The sequence below is a fragment of the Pavona decussata genome, unplaced genomic scaffold, assembly GCF_977016875.1.
Source record: "Pavona decussata unplaced genomic scaffold, jaPavDecu1.1 SCAFFOLD_156, whole genome shotgun sequence".
NCBI classification, from domain to species: domain Eukaryota; kingdom Metazoa; phylum Cnidaria; class Anthozoa; order Scleractinia; family Agariciidae; genus Pavona; species Pavona decussata.
In genome coordinates this window covers 3,938,464-3,956,632 of record NW_028145568.1, presented here as the reverse complement: position 1 = coordinate 3,956,632, position 18,169 = coordinate 3,938,464, and the positions used below count along the sequence as shown (strand labels likewise).

Genomic DNA, 18,169 nt, shown 5'->3' with positions numbered 1-18,169 from the left:
CCATGGTGCAGTCAAAAAGGACGTTGATTTCTTCGTTTCTGGGCTTACCTCTATACTAATGAAAGCTTAGAACATGTCACACCCACTCAGCCAATCAGTGCCACTATTTGTGTGCTCTATATCCCTTAAACTGTCTTGAATTATGTAAAGAGGCGGGGGCTATGAAGCACAGGGAAATTGTGGGGTAAAATAACTACTCATTAGTATGCTCTATGTAGAGCTTACTAATAATTTCTTTTTTTTCCTTTGTCTAAAAGCCTAATTCGTATGCTCTATATAGAGCACACTAATGAGAAAATAAAGCATACTAATGAGTATATAGAGCATACTAATGAATTACATAATTGTTCCTCGTCTTCCACCGTCAAAGGATCCGCTGAATATCTTTTTGTGCCAATACCAGCGCTGGTCATTTCTTTCATTCTGGAATCCAAAGCTTTTCTAAACGACTAAAAGTGAGGGTCGTCTTTAGATAGAATGTTCAGATCATACCTTTTCAAGTCTTTCTATGGATCTACCACCTCATCCATTTTCTCCCCAGACGTAGTTAATCGAGTTGTTATTGTCTTTGCTGATGAACTTATCATTAAAACGAAGCGACTTCGCTGTTAGATGAAAATCACGAGGCCGTGGAACGCCTCCCCCCCCCCTCCCCCCTCCCCCCCCCCCCCCCCCAAATGCCCCGGTCTAGTACGGTTAACAGATTGTTGTCAACTTGATTGAACGAATTCTACAGTAATCCTGTTGCGCGCACACCAATCAGCGATCTCTAGGGAATCTAACTAGTGGACATTTTACCTCCTGACATGCAGGTCTGGGCCGTGCGTTTTGTACAAGGCCTAGGTGATCCTATACAGAGAAAACGGCTGCTTGAAATTGATATCACGGGTTAAATCTGAAAACGAGTGTCCGTCGCCTTGGCTACCGGAACGACAACCTAATGAGCGAGAAAATGTATGAACCTTCTAAGCCCCCCGCCTAAGGTTTAACACTTTATCTTGAAACAGGACGGCTACTTTTCCTTATACATGTGGACGCTCTTCCAGCTGACCAGGATCCAGATACGGTATCACTGAATGGGCAAAGAATACCCTACTTATAGGCATTATATTTAATAATTGCTATGTATGAGGGTTCAGATTCTTAGGAAAATAGCCAGACGCGTCTTGTCGGTCTTTATCAATGATGGGCATTTTTCTTTTTTCAGCTACTGACGTTCCAGCCACTTCGACTCTTTTTCAATGACTACTAGCTGACAGTTGGGTCCGTCGCTAGTGCATCATGACTTGCACTTTTGGAGTCATCTACATCATTCGTAACAGAAAATAAAAACGTTTTAGAAGTTTTTATTGTGTTCAATAACGACAAATTACTCTTTAACACCACCAGGCTACAGGTTGCACTTCTGAGGGTTTCAAAAATTCACAGAAGCTCTTATGAAAGCATTTTGATATCAGACTATGAATGGGTGGATAACTGTCTGAAACAAAATTCTGGATAGAATTCCCATTTTTACCTCCTAAAACGTTGGGAATCAATACGTTACTTAGCTACTTTTCAAGTGTACATTAGTTCAATTGAACAATGAATAGCGGTTGACATTTGTATGTGTTCTGCTAAGTAGTCGACTTTTCTTGACGAATTCTTACTAATTTATGAGTAACATTTTGCCATCAATGAAAACAGGTGGGCGTAATGTAAGTCCTTCCTACGCTCTGTTTGCTTTTAGTTTTTGCAAAAAAATTCAATTTCGTCCTAACAACCTTACCCCATATCTTAGCAACGTAACATATATACCAGTGGCATTGATATCATTGAATATTATTCATTATGCTAGCCTTTTCCGTATTTGTTCTACCCGTGATCACGATTTTAAAACTTTTCTATTTTTTTTTCAAAGGAGCAAATAAATTTCCATGAAATTTCGAATTTTTCTATACCCAGTCTGTTCTACGAATGCATCGTAGACAATACGATGTGAACTTGAAAACAAAAATAAAGGAAAAAATAAAGAAGTTGTCCATAATACCAAGCAGAACATATTTATTCATTTATTACTCACCTTACATCAAGTTCCTGTTACTATTTTTCATAAGGTCGCTAAAGTAAGCGCGTTCCTATAAATTTTCAATAGTTCAAAACTAGGCCGTTGTTAGCGTATTGCTAACCAAGGGACGCGTAATTCGTAATTATCGCTGAATTTCAATTTTGGTGAATCAAAGACGGAAACGAAGACTTTAGACACCTGGTTTTAATTTCGTTTACAAGTAGCAGAAAGAAACCAACACTGATTGGAAGATCAAGAACTCTCGCGCGCTGACTTATAATTTACTCTTACAAAGAGTTTTTCACTACAGAATTACAGTATTCTAAATTCGTTTTTTTATATCTAGTTTCAAAAGTAGATTTTTCCAAATCCGCTTATTGCACTAGAGGCAAGCAGACCGTAAGGAAATCTAGATATCCCCCATTTAAATCTACAAAGTTCCTCTTAAGATTACAAAAATCTACTTCATATTTGCACTAGCTTTCGATACACTTTCAATACGTTGAACAAAGCTATGAGTCTTCCTTTTATTTCATTAATTATTAACAGGGAAGACAATGGGATTGGCTTGTAATGTCGATGTTGGGCGGGCTTAACTGGCAGACATCTCCGGCCAGACAAAAAGGACAATGAGATAGTTTTCGCTTGTGGCTTTATTATTAAGTAATTGACGTTCGCTAAAGCAGATGAGGCTTTTGACGCCGTCCTTGTTGAAAAGAATTAGTCGCGTTAACAAGCCGCTGTGAACCAGTCCATTGAAAGGTCCGCATCCGGTAAAAGACAAAACGTTTATGAGCAAGCAGCGAGTACAGGTAGGCCTCCTTGAATTGTCCGTTACATTAATTAAGACTTCGCCTGAATGCAACAATCAAGTTTACATTTTACTGACCTTTATAGAAGTGATATGTCGTGAATGAAAGTAAAAGTAGCTGATTGTTCATTGCTTTAGCATTACCTAGGATGAAGACTCAATGGTTAGCTGTACTGTTCCTTTATCATTGCGGTGAGTCCCATAAGCTTTGATCTACTGACTCTCCATCAGCTAAACTATTCGATGACATTGTCGATTTGCCTGGGCTAGACATACAATGTATCAGATAAATTGATTCGAAACATATGTTCCCTAGCAGAAGGTTTGAGGAGAAAGGTCTTAAAATGAGTCATGTTATTTAGGTTAATGCAACACAATTGGAATTATCCCTAGCAATTTGTTTCTTTGAAAGGTATAGAACTTGGAGCCCAATTACGTGTATTTGGTGCAGAAAGACGTTTTCTGGCCAATGTTGAGTTCCTACTTTCAATTCAGGGTGCCTTTTATAGGCAGTGACCTCCTAATAACACCCGCCTTGTTGTTGTTGTTTTTAAGTTACGTTAGTGTTGGCTTTCCCACACCGTGAAAAGATCAAGGATACGGGAAGACCCGGAAGAACAGCAGATCATTACGTGTCTTCGATGAATGGGAAGGAAGATACCGAGGCCAGGTTTAGAAGCTATACCTCAAGTAATCGAAGAGACGCGGTGAAAGGTAAGCAAGGAAAGCGATGATAGTATTCCACACCGCGGTTCATTCTACGTTGCCGGCCAGATGAAAACTTATAGCACAAGAAATAAGACTGATAATGGCAGCCTATGATTCTCTTGTTAAACTGCCTTATGATCATTCGTTAAGATGAGGTGCTAATGTCAAACATCAAATTGCAATAAGAAACGTTACCAAGAAAAATATTTTCGACTGCAAACGGTTATAAAAAACTTAAATTTTTAATCAAGGGAAATATTTCCAAGTTAAAACCATATTCGCAAAACATTAAGGAAAACGGAGCGTAAGCTGCTACATAGCGACCACCAGAATGCGCAGCGAGGTTACCTGTTGGTCATTATTTCAAGTCTGTTTCAAAAGTACCTGAAAACGTATTAACCATTCTTTAGAACGATTCTACCAATTAATTCCCTTTAATTGCCCTCCCGCGGTTTTATTTAAACTAGTTAAAGAACATATATTGAAGCTAAAGGTGACTGTATACCAGTGCAGCACTTCCCATCACTTATACTTCATCGGATTAATACTATGCCCTTTATCAGTTAATACAACAATAATGGCATTAAGCAAATGCCTAATCATCGGTGAACAAGTCATAGTCATTTTCTTGACATAATGAGTTATCATAAAATCAGTATTACCTTAACAGTGTAATCCCCAATTTTAGCTTAAAGCGGTCGTTACTAAAAAGCATACTCGGTGACCCCCATTTTCTATTGTGGAACTGTGATCGGAATGTTCAGATGCAGCCTTTTGCAAAGTTTAAAACAAATTGCAGGGAGGTGTTCAGAGCCTCCTTGAATATTCGAATTTTCCTGTCAAAGAAATGCAATTTGAATTTTAGACGAAGACAGCAAAGATGACATTTCTGTTAAGAGTGACGTGAGTGGCTCCAAGCGCGCTGGTCCTGCTGCTGCCGTGCTGGCAAACCCCAAGGTTCAGGAGGCAGCCATCGATAAAGGAATTGAGGTGGCTGGAAAGTTGGTGGACAAACAATTGCAGATCGTTGACGACGCCTAACAGAAAGCGTCCGATTTCCTAAAGAAAGAGGTGAGAAACGATGAATAAGGACTTGAATGGCTATGCGATCCTCACGTACCGATTCCCGTCTTTGCATTGTGCAATTTAAAGTTGACGATAACTTCATGCACGTTCACAATCTCCCCAGTTCTTCAACTTGCTTAATTTCCGTGAATTTGTTAAAAATATTAACGATGTCCTTGTTTTTCTTTATTAATAGAGTATTTGCGATCTTTTTTTTTTTAATTTTAGCGTCAAAGTATGTATGTTTTTTACGATCAGTACCTTCAACTTTGTATTTTCTTTAAAAAGATCAAGCTAGACATTACACCGGACAAAGGATGGCAGAACGAGGACATGTTTTTACCGTCTGGATATCACATTGATGCAAGCGTTTCAGCAGGGGAAGAATCTCCAAACCAAGTAGGGGCAGTTCCTTACCTCTTTCCTGCAGGAATCGGGAGCGCTTTGATGAATGGTTGTTGGGGAACTGGTTACAAACCAGGTGATCCCTGTTACGCGGCAAAGTGGACTTCAGATGTCTGCCAGGTGAACGCGCTGTTCAGATATTCTAGTTTGTGTTTTTACCACTCAAATGGTACTGAATTATATTGATGGCAAACTGGAAGGATAACCATTTCGAATTGCAATACGTATCTTACCCATTTCGCCGCAGGTTATGTACCAGGCCTACCTCTACAATTAATGTTTCTAACAAGGTTGCTAGGCATTCGATAATAAGCTGCTATATTAACAGCTTTGTTAGTAAACTTATCTAGACGCTTGCTTTTATTTTCCTAGAATATGATTGATGGAGCAGATTTTATTGGAGTAGGATTTGATGGTCGAGGGAGATATACTCCGGAGTCCAGAAAAATGAGTATTGTACAGCGGAACTGTGCTGGTAAAGGAACGTAAGTTTAATTCGTTGATAACCTTTGTATTCTGAAACAAAATGAACAGCTAGTAGCAACGCGACACCTCAAGCCACCAGCAAAACTACCAACTCTGAGGCATACAGTCGCGTTTCTATTCCCGTTATGCAATAGTTCTGGGGCCAGTTGTTCAAAGGCCGGATAACTTTATCCTGTGGATAAGTCACTATCCAACAGTTTCAATCTGTGCAAAGATTTCAGTATTTTCTCTTGTACAAGCGAATATGCACACTCTAACCAGAGTTAAGTTTGGCAGTGTAAGAAAACCTTGGACAACGTTTAACGTGAAATATATTTTGACCTTGAATAGTGCCTTATCCAGCGGATAAAGTTATCCAGCCTTTGAACAACTGGGGCCTGTTGTGTATTTGTTAGATATGATGGCCTTGATGTACCGGACACCATGAATGTGCACGGTGTATATGACACCAAAGCTGCGATAGTGACGTATGAGAGTCGAGAGGAATATCAAAAACAGCTGCAACAAGAAGCAGGGGTATCTGGTTCGTACTTTGGCTTTTCAGCTGGAGTAAAAGAAGCATGGGGCGAGTCCACCGCAACTGCAAGTCAAAAGTATATGGCAGTACTGGATGTTGATATTATACGGTAGGGCCGAGTTAAGATTAGTTTTACAGCTAAAAGTAAAAGTAAAAAGTCCATTGTAATGCTAGGAGATGATTTGTTTGTCCGAGTAGAATCAAACAAACGATGGCTAGTAGAAATGCCAATGTAGCGCATTGTCAAAATGCATTTTTCAAAGTGTTTTTAGACTAAAGAAAATTCTTGAAAATTCTTTTCCGTTCTTATCATATAAAGTCCGCCAGCTTCGTTGTTAACGTCGTAAATACGCTTTTCTCTAGGTGCTACTAGCGCAGTTAACTTTAGTTTCTCCGTCGTTCCACAGGTCCTATGTTTCAAACTACCTTTCAGGTCGTTGTACAAGGGTACATATTAGTGAGTTTAAGAATGCGTTCGATTGACCGTATTCGCGAATAAGAATAAGTGAAATAGCTGCTAGATTTCTCTTTTTAACTAAATTTGGGAAGATATTTCTGCAAACTTTCGCTGACACATGATAATTTTAGAGCGACTTTGTCCTCCAGTACTGAACTCGAAAAACCTCTTCTGTGGGATTTCTTGACATCATTGTATGTATTCCTATTCCGGGATAGGGTCAATCGAACGCTTGCTAAGAAACTACCACGGCGACGGCAACGAAAACGTCACAAAACGATAGGATTTAGTGAGAAAAACAAAGGCCCTGCACGTGAGTTTTGAATTTTTTCGCCGTACTCGGCCAAACAACAACGTGAAATGAACAATGAAAGGTTTTGTGGAGAACGTCGTTCTTACCTGTTCTGTTATTGGATAGTTCGACCACATTGTTCATCAAGTTGAACGAATTGGAATAATTACGAAGTAGAAATACATTACGCGAACTTACATTTTGAAGCGAGGTTTTCGTTGGCGTTGCCGTCGTGGTTTCTTAAAGTCCCTATTGTAGTGTCAGCCAGTAACGTTGAGTCTCATGTTAACAGGTACGAGATCTTCATGGATGAAGTCAAGCCGGAACATCTGAGCATGTCTTTTCTTCGAGAATTCATGAGCCTTCCAACTTCATACTTTTCAGCAGGAGCACCTCTAAAATACCGTTAAGTATCAAAGTCGGCTTTCTCTTGAAACAACTGTGGTCAACTCCTGAATATTTCTTTTTTACTAAAACCCTGAGTAGTTTAGTTGTGATAAGGGTAATACGCGGTTTCGTATTGGTCGAATTAGTTTTCACTCAAAAGAAGATTGAATCAAAGCGATAGCAGGCATTTTATTAGCTTAAACTTCTCGCGAAAAGGAATTTCCTTCCCTAGTTTCCATCAAACACATCAGTGGAAACAGCGCGGTAAAAAAATCAAAAGAACGACACAGCGAATTTGAATGTACTTAAAGGGGCAGTATCATGGGAGATCTATGGGAGATATCATAATTTTTGGCCAAAATTCACTAAATTTAAACTTTGAACACTGTGTTAATTAATTTCTCAATCGCTAATTTAAAAAAAAAAATATTGATAGTGATTCAAAGACGAGAGGTTGAACCAAAATATAGTACAACCAGCGATTTTTGATGCGTTACAACGGCGAAATTTGAAAACGTCCGCCAGACGTTTTCAAATTGAAACCCCTCTCTATCTCGGTCATCTGCCGGCAAAAATATCCGTGGATAGTTTCTTTGCATTCTGATAGTCTTTTAATGGAATTTTGTCATTATATCTTGGCTGCAATCAACCGAATAGCGTCTTTCCGATTTTCGATGTGTTCCTTAAAATAGGGTGATACTGTCCCTTTAAAATTCGACCTAATGAGACGCATTAACTTAACCTATCATGACGTGGAAATTAGGTAACGACTGCCAAATGCCGGCCATCTTGGATCCGCCATCTTGGATTTCTGGATTTTCCCAGCACCGCCACAATTGAAAGGAAAGTCAGCAAAACCAAAAAAGGAACACTAATATGAGCTAAAAACACAAACGTTACGGGAATAAAAGTGATTTTTCTTTATTTTAAAAGGAATTTTCCTTTTTTTTTTCTCGAAAAAACTGCCTGTCAATAATTGTTTGTCATGGTAACATTAAAGTCAATCATCACTTACCGACCACATTAATTTTTTTTCTTGATAAATTTGCGAAAAAGTCCTGAAGTTTCAGGGTGTTTGCTCAAATATTAAAAAAAAAAGTTATTCAGTTTCAAAGTTGCCGTGAACACAATGGCCTCTCCTCCTGGTCTAGGTAGGGTTAAGGGAACTTCAAATCTCACCTAAATGCCTTATTTTTCTTAGAAAACTTTATTCAGCGATGGGGAACTCACTTTGTGAAATCTGCAAAGTTTGGTGGCCGGTTGGAGATTCGAAAGACAATGGACGCTAGTGACGTTAAAAGCAAAAAGGAATTCGAGATACAAATGGAAATGGAATATAAGTCTTTGTTTTCAAGTGTTTCAGCCAAATCATCTTACAAGACAAGCGAAAGCAGCAGAGAGCAAGCAAAGACAACTTCAACTTCAGTTGTTGCTCAGGGAGGCAGTCAGGATATTGCATCCATCCTTTCAGATGTGTACTCGCCTGCATTTAAGACTCAATTCAAAGAATGGCTGCAAACAGTTCCTAAGTATGCAAAGGCCTTTCGTTTTCAGATGGGCTCCATGACTGACCTGCTTAATTTCAAGGCAAATGCTTTGTTTAACGACGAGACGGTTAATTGGGGATGCCAAGGAAATGCTGCTTCAATTCAGACTGAAGAAAAGGAGGGGAAAACTTTGAGCTTTTATGAAGTTACAACCTCTGATGGGAACAAGACAAGATATTACTGTGAGTTTGACAGTCGTCAAGCAGTGGAAGAGGCCATGCAAAGACGAAGAACATGTTTGAAGAGAGCCACTGAAATTTATATGGAAGAGGTATAGTTACCTTATTATTAATTTAATTGTTACATTTATCAATGGAAATAAATGTTTGGGATAATGGAGCGATTGCGATTGACAGACTCATATGTATTGTGTTGACCAACCTGCTCTTCAATTCATTTGGGCTAGTGGGCGAAAAGTGAACCAACCTGCTCTCCTAAATGTATGCTCATATCGCATAAACCACATTTAGCCCAATCAAACTAGGAAAGACCACACTTGTTTGGAAGTACCATCCAGGGAGGTGGGGAGGGGAAGTGGGAGAGGAGGAGTTGATTAATTTATAGTTTCTATTTTAAATGGAGACAAAATGCGCCAATTTTTGTGATACTCGCTGAAATGCATCTGAAGACGATTTAACTGAATGTAAAAGGGCAAGTAACTTGTAAGTAAGTAATTTGATTGGAAAGTTTTTGTTTGCAATTTATCCTTTTTAGGGTCCAATCTCAATCTCAGATATGAGACTGGAGAGGTGTAGGCGACAAAACGATCAACCATTCAACAGCAAGCCACAGAATCCTTTCATGGACACCAAGGCCAAACCAACGTGGGACACAATAGCCAAACACAGCAAAGTGTGGAAGGTTTCTTTCGATATGCTAAATGATCTTCCCAACGCTTTCCGTAAGCCGTTCAACTTAGAACGTGACGCAAGCCGCCTTGTTAGATTTCACGAAAATATGTGGTACACGAGCGACCGCGAGGGCTCATTTCATTTGTACGGCGGGTTTAACAATGGCAACAGTAACAAGACTGACCGTAGAAAAGTATCTATCCTTGGCCTAGTGCTCACGTACAATGAAGTTGATGGTACTCTTACTCTCTTGGCAAGTGACTTTCAGGAGTCAAAAAAGTTCTTTCCAACTCTTACCGAAGAAATGAAAGGAGCCAAATTAGCGCGAGCGGAGTTGCCATATAAGAAGCCTACCAAGAGGGCATCAGACAGTGTGACTGCAAAGGAACCTTGCCAAGTGAAATGGTCAAATGCCCTTCGTTTTGATCCAACGGATACTGAGGGCAAGTGTTTGCACTTTACTGCATCATCAGACGGAACAATATTCGTCGTGTTTGCCGCTTTACCCAAAAACCACGACTCAAGATATTATGTGGAAATATCTCCAGAGAAGGCAGCTGTATACAAGGTGACATTTCTTTACCATAATTTTGTATTCGCGCCATGTTAAACGTAAGGCGGTTGCCTTCAAGGTATTTCGTGACGTTCATTTGTCTTCTTGGCATATCTCTAAGAAAATGTCACTTAAGAACCAACTGCAGCATCATAATGCCATTGTCAATCACAGTTGTCACTTTTTGCGACATCAGCAGTAGTAGTCCGTCAGTAGCAAGCTTTCTTACCAAGACAAAAAATTACAACATAATATACTAATACAAAAGTAGGCAAATTTACTTAGTATAACTAAAAAGCTAATCGAGCTGAGTAAAGTTATGTAGTATTTACAAGTATGAGCTTGGTTGGCACTAAAGCTTAAGAGAGAAAGTAGAAAAAGCATTCAATTAAAGAAGAAAGTATTTAAGTAAGTAAAATAAAAAATAAATAAATAAATAATAAATAAATAAATAAACAAATAAATAAACAAATAGATATATAAGTACCAGGTGAAAACTCATGAGCATTGACAATAAGACTGCAAGATGTTTTCTTTGACCTTTCTTTTATAAGGGGAAGTGTTTAACACTTTCATCTAGATTATTCCAAACTTCCACAGCTGCAAAGAGAACGTTGAATTTACCATTAGCCTAAGAAATATTTTCTAATACTGCTGCATAATGTTAATTTGTAAGTACGTCTTTTTGGCAGGGCACTACTTTAAAGACATCTACAACAAACATCAACGCTCGGGCCCTTGGCGACACTTCTTTGTATCAGTCCTACTTCGTTTGCATTACCGAATCTGAGAAGAGTACGCTTATTGAATATGGAAAGAGTACAGGAACCTCAGACAGCGGAGACATTTATCTTAATATGATAGACATCAACGAGCATCTCAATGTACGTTTCTATGCGTTTGGCAACGATGAGAGCCCCGCCATGGTGATGGATGCTCACATAGTCTCACGTAGACTTACGAAAGCTGAATGTAAAGGAGACACCGTAAAAGATCTTGAAACAAACCTCTGTATTCAGAAATGCCACAAGGACTGTGACCCATTGGCCGGTAAGAAGGAATTAGAATACAGGTGCTATTTCCTTTCGGTAGTTTTGATGGATATTTGCCAGATTATTTGACATTTTCCTGTTGTTCAAAGATTATAGTTAACAGTTGTGCTGTGGACAGGTTTGCCTACTTCCTCAGTTTAACCTTGGCTTTTGCCTCCTCAAGGTTGAAATCAAGGCAAAGCACTTAAGGATTTTATCAGTCTGATTGGTTCCTCTTTCTATCTGTTTTCTTAGAACAGTTGTGTTGTTCTTTCCCGTTACTGTATTCTTATCTCTGGTTGGGACCATCTGGCCTTGGTTAAATTACGGTCGTAAACATGTTTACAGCACACTATAAAGTAAGGCGTGATTTGAGTGATACTCGTAGAAAAGATGTAGAGTAGACGTAGAATTGAGTAGAATTGTTGTAGAGTTGATGTAGTGAAGAACCAGTCATTGAAGAATAAAGAAGAGCTACAAAGATTACTGGTGCCTCTCTGCTGAGCCAAGCGAGTGTCCTACATTATTTTGGCATATTTGGTTATCTCCATGTTATCGCTATTGTTGGAAAAGTTATAATTGTGTCAAAGACAAAGTGTTATTGCTTTTGCTTTACAGGTTGCAAGTCCCCAGAAAGTGCTATACTAGGTGAAGGTTGCAACGCTTGCAGAGCTGCCATTGATGTGCAGTACAATAAGTGCATTCCCGAGTGTCCAGGAAACAAAACACTTAGGCCAGACAAGAAATGCGTCCGTAAGTAGACATTTTTCCAGGCATGTTAGGCATATGTTTGACAGGCAAGGTTGCTCAAAGATTATGCTCTCTCGTTTTAAATGAATCGCGACCTTACAGGTTCTCTTTTGTGGCAGATAAAGCTGATTTGAAGTAAGCAGATTTTTACCTTAACCATATCTATACCGGGCTCTTTTCGCCTTCCGCAAAGTAACAATAATAATAAGGATGATGTCTACTCATGCCTAAGAAAAGTATTGCACGGTTGTTGGAGGGGCGATTTCCGCCCCCATTACTCCGACAGAATTGAGGCTATTGCAACGGAAATTAGGGGGAAGAGGAGGGGGGGGGGGGGGGTTGGTAGTGCGAGAAAAAGTTTCCAATAAGGTTCCCAACTAGCGCGATGAAATATTATACGGCGTGGACATCTTCAGGAAGCGGCCCCCCGTTCAACCCACTACACAGGAAAAGAAGATCTTTAGGAACGGCTATACGAATCTTACAGTTGGTCCAAGTATTAAAGAAATGAAAAAAGGTTTGAACCCAGGAGTCCTATCGAAAGTAGGCATCATCCGCCAGAGCTCTGACGAGTTGCTAACGCTCGAAACGTCAGCACTCGAATGTCTTTACGTTGGCCAATTTACCTTAAGTTATCAACTCTGTTTCTGCTAGTTTCTACTACCCACCGACGCAGCACCATAGTTTCTTTAGAACTGATTAACATCCTATTTTTTTCTTTTATTATTTTTTTTAGCAACGTTTGATGCAAAAGAACTTGTGTGGTTTGGACATCGCGTCCCAGTTTTACCGGTGCTTACAATGTGTCACTGGCTAAAACTAAACTTCGTGAGACAAGATTGGAATAGAAGAAATAGCGTCTTCCAGGTCTGGATGGAAAACTGGATGAACCATATATGGACAGCCCTCGAAGTTATTGACAACCAAATTGTATTTTTTGTGTCAATCACGCCCAGGCTGGACCAGGACCCAGAGCTTCAGCGGTATGAATCAGCAAATTACAAGCCTTTTTGTTTGTTATGTTATCTTAGCACAATCAAGGTCTTCACCAATGACACGCACTATAAAAGAAACCTTGACCTAGCCAAGCTGCCAGTCATTTCATTGCACACACTGAGCTGTGAACATCGCAGGGTCAATGGAATATTGACAGAATAAATTTGAAATTCGTACGTGAATCTATTTTCCTGAAAAAAGCGAGATTTGATAATTTGTTTTTGCGACTCAATTACAATATGTTTTGTCCAAAATACTCTTTTAACAGCTTAGGTTATTTTTTTTTTTTAAGACACGTTTAGCTTTATTTCGGGAAATACCGTTTCCATAACGTTTAATTCCTACTTGCTCACTATGTCCGCTATTCCTAATGTGACCGTGACGTTGAAGCGCGCTGACTGTGTGACAAAGGTGGGAGGAGCTATCCCATTTATATAGTATGGGCCCTTGCTTAAAGTTTGGGTACGGTCATAAGATTGCGTAGTAGTAGTTATCTGTGTGGAGTGCTCCGTGGTGAGACCATCATTTGTTACATCAGTCTTGTCACCACGGTCTCTTTTTCGACAGTTTCGAGAACGTGATGTCTGACACTGGACAGTCATAGTTCGGATAGCGCAACGGCTTAAAACAAGATTTCTCTGAATTAATGTGTCAAGTCGAGCACTTTGTTTTCAACGTTTCGCTATCCCAAATGAATGGTTGACTCCGTCTGCCATGCGTATATTCAGTCAGGAATGTAGAGAACGAGACGGCTCTCTAAAGATTCATCTTTGTACATAATATTGCTGATCTATAGAACAAAAGCTATTAATAGAGCGTCAAAGCAAGTTACCAAAATGTTTGAGAAGATACGTTACGTTGATGAAACCTTAGCTACAAACCAAACATACCAGCTGATGCAAAAGCTAACGTTATGCTAACTTCATCAATCTATATAGTTCGCAATGCTTAAAGATTGCAACTGAAGGCAAACTGCCGCCATATTATGACAAAGAAGAGAGGCAGCCATATATACACTGGGCTCCAGTTCACACACTCCCATAGACATGTCGATAAGCGTTGAAAAATATTTCTAAATGTTAAACCATATCTAGACCAAGGAGTGGTCGGTGTATTCTAGTAATTTTTTATAGATAATAACTGGTCAAACCGGATTTATGTCGTTTTGAAGAATCATTAATTTAACAACTTTCTCACTGGGTCAATTAAGGTCCATTTTTAACAACATGACTAAAAGTCTGCTTTCGGTTCCCGCAGAGTTACAATGAACCAGCTGCGAGACTTCAAGTGGCACCAGATTTGTGTGACCTGGTCTGGCTTCAGTGGTGTTGTCCATGTTTATTTCGACGGAAAGAATATTCATTCAGTTGTAAACAAAAACAGAGGAGAAATTCCTGGCGGGCTCTCATTGAAGGTTGGCAATGATCAGCACTTGGTTTCAGATTTCAATCTGTGGGACCGAGTCCTTAATGAACAGGAGATAGCTCGCAATGCAAAGAGTTGCGACACAGAGAAAGGAAATGCAATCCAATGGCACCAGGGTTTTGCGTACTTAAAGGCAAACAAGGGGAGGTATAACTTTCCTTCAACCTGTCAGGCGCCAGGAACCAACACTGAGGAGACATGAAGCAACTCACTCTCGGATTTGTAACGGTTTGCTGGCATTTACTACATTTTATGTTCCAAAATATTTGGAAAGAAGTCTGTTTATTAATTTCATTGCAGACTAATGCACCTACTCTGGTAATGTTATGATTTGGAATACTGATTAATAAACGAATAACTTAAACGTTGTTGAGCCCATTATTTATTATAAATGAGTAGCGTTTTTACCAATTAACAACAAACGAAGCGCGGCAATGCTTAACCAGAAGATGGTATGAAGGAAACGGCAGAGGAAGTTTAATTTATCTATTTATTATTTTTTTGTTAGGCTTTGAGGTAATACAGGTAACGTTCTTGATTAATTGACTCTAGTTAAGTAATGTTATAAATCTCTGATTGATAGAAGTATCTTGTAAAACGGTATAAAAACTCACCAGTATATTATCCCCCAATCATGTTTCTGTGTACTATATATGTAATTCCAGGGATTTGATTGGCTAAGTGGCCATGGTATACGAGCCATTTATACCAATTGCCCGAGAAATTAGGACCATTAAACAGCCCACTTTGAAAACGAGTGATAGCCTGAGTCGAGAGTAGCTGCCCAAGCGATTGTGGGAAGGTTTAGAGAGACGTTGGCTATTATCTTCGCATCCAGCGTCCCCACAAGTAATCCCACAATCGCTTGTGCAGCTACTCTCGACTCAGGCCATCATTCATTTTCAAAGTGGGCTATTGTCTTCTGGTTGTTCTTGCAAAGCGAGACCAGCAAGATCTAACAATATTTTCTTGATTTTTTGTTTAAATAAAACAATTATTCCACTCACGCTTGTTGGATGTGTGACGATTATAGCCAACTCGGCGCTACGCACCTCTTTGGCTATATATATCTAGCTATCTCCTCATATACCACTTGCGCTCGTGGAATAATTTTTAAATACCGCAGTATCATGAAAGGACTTGAATGCATGACAAAAGAGCGTTCGTCATCATCACCTCTAAATCTCTCTCTACACACTACTTCTTATAATCTTATAATTGCTTGATAGCCGGTACGACTTTCTATCCGTGCACCAATCCTTGATTGTCCACCAACGAAACCATATACATTTATATGCGTGAATGAATAAACGAACATGTCTGACAAGAAGGCTTGACTCAGTACTAGTGACAGAATGGTCTGATCTGAGGCCGCTGGAGACACATGAATTGCCCTATCAATTTGAAAGACTCAATCATTCAAAGCTGTGAGGTAGCAAGGGCGATGCGATTGTGGAGCATCAAATTCATTCACAAAATTTCTACGGACATTTGAATGAAGAGGTTTAGGTTCAAACGGCTGATCCCAAAAGAATACGAACTATGTTACACTTGTGCAAGCTCAACGACTTGTAACGTGCAGCTCCTAACACCTCCGATAAGGAGCTTCTTCCCCTCGAGGGATACCGCGGGCCTGGGGGGCCAAAATCCCGCTAACTTACCGGGCCCGATAACTATATTTTTAAATGTTTTTTCGCCGATTACACAGTGATAACAGACTTGGTGCTTGGCCAATGTTTTCATAGAATTACAATATTTTAAAATTTAGTATTTAAAGCTAACAAAAATCGACGAAAATTTTATCGGGAAGTTACCGGGACTTTCGAGAAACGGGCCCCTGGTTCGGGCCGAATGTGGGGAAGGCTATTTTGCTTCTGAATACGCGTACTGGGCACTTTTTTTAATACTCAGTACATTGAAGACGCTATTTGGCTGTAAATGGATGTCCTTCTGTCGTTTTATTTCCCTCCTAGTACCCCTCTGTAGATTTAGCGCTCTCCCCCTGTTGCGCTCGTCACCCTAACCGACATCATGATGGCGGCAGTTCGATCACAGGCAGCCCAAGTAAAGTTAGCCTGTGTAGCAAACGTTTAATTGGGGTTTTGTGCATTTTACGCTTTTAAACAGCGCAACAATTGGGACGGGAGCCCTACGTTAAAGGGGCACTGTCGCGGAGATTTTGCTGTTTGTTGGCCAAAGCTGTTCAAATATTTGACTAAGAATCTCTTTTCTAACACGAAATTTCTCTTACCGCATTGGGAAGAAAATATGAAATGACTTCGCCTAGAAAATAAACTATAATCAGAATTTGGCAGTTTTTCCAAAATACTCAGAAGGAACTTGAAAAAGCTGGCCAATTTTTTTCAATTCCATCCTAGCCATCTGCAGATATAGATGAATGATACCAGTTTCTTTGCACTAGTAGGGTTATTGTTAACAACGCCGAACCATAAATAGAACGTTTACAACCATACAAATATAGTTTTTGGCTATTCAAGGTGACACTAAAAATAAGTGACACTGCCCCTTTAATTCAATTAATACACTGGGAATTCAAGTGATTATTTGTATGATTCAATACTGCCACTTTTGTCTACTTGTCCACCAGGTCCGGCCAGAATGAAAGTTCTAATTTCAGATCTATAGTATAAGGCACTGTTAATTGAATATCGCTCCTTAGGTCAACAACAAAACATTTTTGCTTTTTTAACAATAAAAACATTGCCAAAATCGGACCCTTTTGAATCATAACTGCTTTACCAAACCGTATGTTCAGGGACAACGTCAACAACTTGAAGACAGCGATGAGGGCAATTTAGCTTCAATTTGAAAAAAAAAAATGGCTTTAAATTGTTATGTGTTTGAAGCTTTTTATAATTATTATTTATCAGTTATATCTGAAAAAAAAAAAAAAACCTTGATACGATCTGCTTTCTGTATAGTCACACATAAACCAGGCAAAAAGGAAACTTGTGTAGTATTGGAGGCACCGTCCTTAATTGACACCTGCACCTCAGACCACCAACTACAAAAGTTTTATGAACCACCCATTTGCCTGAGGGGGACTCCCATATCAAAGTGACGGGGGCTATCGTGGGAAATTTTGAAAAGAACCCCTCAAAGATACCAGAATTCTGTTTTGTGGGCGTGGTTCGAACAACTTTTACCCCTAAATACAAGACGTACCAAAATCAGTTGACTGACATTACTTGGCCTCATGTTTTTCGGCTCAATCGCCCTGAATCGTAATTTTTTAATTTTATTTTACTTATTTTCTTATCTTTTGGTACCACCTTGTAAACGTCATTTCCGCCGCTCCTATGTATTGCGACATCCTCCATAATATAATATTGTAATTTCATTTATATAATTTAGTAACATCAAAACCTGAAGAAGGCTGGTTTGGCCAGCCGAAATATTGTTTTCAAATATATTACGTCGTGTCAGCTTAGCCGTCTTTGGACTTCTCATCGTCAATACCCTAAAAGGTACCATCATTCCTCTGACGGAAGTCATTTTAGATTTTGTCATCTCAAGGGGTATCAAGCCTCGAATTTTAACCTCTAAAAGGTACGACAATCACATCCGTCACTTTTATATGGAATCCCCCTTCCCCCGGCCCATTTGCGTAAAGGCTCGGCGATTTCCGTCGCTCCCTCGGATCCAGTTTTCCTCCCAGGGGGTGAGCTCGGGCTTATTTTCCGACCAGCGGCTGGCCTCATTTCCACCACTTGCTCGCGATTTCAGAAAGGACACTAAGTGCTTTAATTTTAATCTAGGAAATAACAGTTTCTGTCAGGAAGAGACATTCAGACGAAAGTGCCGTGACAGTATTTTGAAA

General features: G+C 39.6%; 1 protein-coding gene across 1 annotated transcript; it reads left to right on the top strand.

Annotated features, from left to right (window-relative positions):
* The first annotated feature begins 4,102 nt into the window (after positions 1-4,102).
* LOC146465399 (uncharacterized) lies at positions 4,103-14,690 on the top strand. Its single transcript, XM_085128759.1, has 11 exons — positions 4,103-4,637; positions 4,920-5,156; positions 5,409-5,521; positions 5,918-6,148; positions 7,081-7,193; positions 8,377-8,993; positions 9,437-10,141; positions 10,819-11,176; positions 11,776-11,910; positions 12,644-12,890; positions 14,161-14,690. The coding sequence occupies exons 2-11, from the start codon at positions 4,965-4,967 to the stop codon at positions 14,528-14,530; spliced, it is 3,081 nt and encodes a 1,026-aa protein (XP_084984885.1). The 5' UTR covers positions 4,103-4,637; positions 4,920-4,964; the 3' UTR covers positions 14,531-14,690.
* Positions 14,691-18,169: the final 3,479 nt, after the last annotated feature.